The sequence below is a fragment of the Arachis ipaensis genome, chromosome B04, assembly GCF_000816755.2.
Source record: "Arachis ipaensis cultivar K30076 chromosome B04, Araip1.1, whole genome shotgun sequence".
NCBI lineage: Eukaryota > Viridiplantae > Streptophyta > Magnoliopsida > Fabales > Fabaceae > Arachis > Arachis ipaensis.
The window spans coordinates 113,513,333-113,515,879 of NC_029788.2; the positions used below are offsets into that span (position 1 = coordinate 113,513,333).

The 2,547-nt window shown below is 27.6% G+C and overlaps 1 protein-coding gene across 1 annotated transcript in view; it reads right to left on the reverse strand.

The window, feature by feature from the left end:
• LOC110271576 overlaps positions 1 to 2,547 on the reverse strand; it is a 10,085-nt gene that overhangs the window by 6,534 nt on the left and 1,004 nt on the right. The window contains exon 2 of the mRNA XM_021122561.1: positions 730 to 1,203. Coding sequence (XP_020978220.1) covers positions 730 to 1,203 — 474 coding nt within the window. The remainder of the gene's footprint in view (positions 1 to 729; positions 1,204 to 2,547) is intronic.

A 2,547-nucleotide genomic window follows, 5' to 3' on the forward strand; every position in this document is an offset into this window, starting at 1 on the left:
ATTGAATTCTCACTGCATACTTATTCCCAACTTTGTGTGTTGTGTGCATTGTTGTATAATTAGATTTAGTTTTCCTTGTATCATAATCTTTATTTAATGTAACAAAGAATTATTGTCCCAAAAAAAGAACTCTTTTTTCTCCTTTTAATTTAAATTATTCTGAATAAATTAAAATTTTACTACAATTCACTCCAAAATTAAATATTAGAATGAAAAATCAGATGTTTGGCCAAAAGAACTTTTACAATAGGCAATAGCTGCCTGAATGGAATTATTATTATTATTATTATTATTATTATAAGTAGCAATAGCAGTAGCAATAGTAGTAGCAGTAGCAGTAGTAGCAGTAGTAATAGTAGACAGTGGTTCATTTTTTGTGACAAAGCAAAACAAGAATATAAATAAGAAGAATTGAAGAAGAGAAATGTAACCACTTAGAATCGAAAAAAGTTTCTATAAATCTTCCTAGCAAAGATTGAAGATATTTCTAGGAAGAACCGAGAAAGTTATTGTGCTATGTAATTAGGGCTGTCAAACGGGCTAGCCCGGCTCATTTAGGCCCGGTCCGTTAAGCCCGTGGGTTAAACGGGCTGGCCCGTTTAAGTCCGCTTTATTCGCGGGCTAGAATTTTCTAGCCCGGACCATTTATGGTCAGTCCGATGGGTTAAACGGACCAGCCCGTTTATCATTTTATTTTATTTTTTGAAAAATATTTTTGACAAAAAATACCACTTTGAAAATCCTTCATGAATTGGTGTAGTGTCACAAGAATTAGGTTGAGATCTCCTCTTTGATCTACTACCTTTCTTATCTGCAATGTTCATTCCCATGGCATTGAATATACCTCTAATTACTCCCAAATCCATCTCCAACTTTCTTGATGATTTTTTACAACTTCTAAATGAGCCACATATGATTTCATCCTCAAATTCCCAATCATTATTATTATTGCTACTCCTTGTTATTCCTTGATCCTTCTTTACATTGCTTCTTCTAGTATTTGTGGGGTTGACCAATTTCTTTTGATAACATTGAAAATGTTTTTTGCTTGATGACTTGTTATGTCCATTATTGTTGTTGGGTTGGTATAGTGGCTTTATAAGAGATGCTAATATGGCCCCAATATTTATACCTCTAAATTTTATTAACAACTTCGTCATGCCTCCATTGCTTGTTGTTTTTGTTGTGAAGTTTGGTTGTTTCCTAGCATTGAGATAATATTAAATTTGATCATTATATATTGCTCTAATTACTAATTAGGAGAACTTACGCATGATTGATGTGCTAAATGAAACAGTTTATGAGAAATATGGTTGTTATTATTTGAATATTTGTATTAGACACGAACAAAATCCGTTTTTTTTTTTAATTAAAGGTAAAGTATATTTTTTGTCTTTGAAATTTGACACAAATTTCAAAAATACTATTAAGTTTTATTTTGTTTCAATTTTATTCCAAAAATTTTCGATTTGCATCAAATATACTTCTGACAACTAATTTTTAAAAAAATTTAAGACCAATTCAACAACAGTTTCATAAAAATAACCCTCAACACAAGCAAATCAAGCGTAATTTTCATGCATTATTATTAGATTGGTCTTAAATTTTTTGAAAATTTAGCCATCGATGGTATATTTAATACAAATCGAAAATTTTTAGGACAAAATTGAAATAAAATAAAACTTAAGAATATTTTTAAAACTTTTACCAAACTTTAGCGATAAAAAATATACTTTATCCTTTAATTAAATATTTCAAGTTTCCCTAATGGTTTTATATATGCAAGCGGTTTTATAAAATTTTAATTTGAATTGAAATATACATGGTCATTAAAATAAGAAAACCAGCATCGATCGAAATCATGTTTAGCTAGTGAAATTATATGTTTGTTAAATTGTTATCACATTCACCCACATGCTTAGCTTGTTTTAGTTGATGATAGATTACATACATTGCTCAAATAAAATTTGAACAAATAAACTTTTTCTACAAAATTTTCGCACTGCACAATTCATTTATGTATAAGGAGTTGATTAGTTTGATCATTTTTATTTTTATTGTCAACAAAAACAAAAATAAAACATGAAAATATGATTGGTTACATATTTTAAAAATATTTTTAAAAATGCAACACAACTAAAAATGACATTTCTTTTTTCTGAAATTTTCTCTTGTAAGAGTTAAAAGATATTTCCAACTCAAAAGACTCAACTCAAAAGATTGTGATTTCACTCTTTTAAATGATTATGTGCATTGTTCGAATCTATCATAATTTTTTCTTTTTTCTTTTTATTTAACCCCTCTACGTTCTCTATTCTCTCATCAAATGTCAAATCCCTTTTTTTTGTCATCAGATATATTTGTAACTTTTATTTTGTCTATTTGTGGGACTTAACTAATGCACATTGTCTTAAAAAAGTTAATTGACTATTTAATCATCATTTATCAATTAAAAAAATAGACATATTTTATAAAATTAATTGTTAACTTATAATAAAAATAATTTGATTAACTAAATTGTGCACTTAAAAAAAATTAGATTAACTA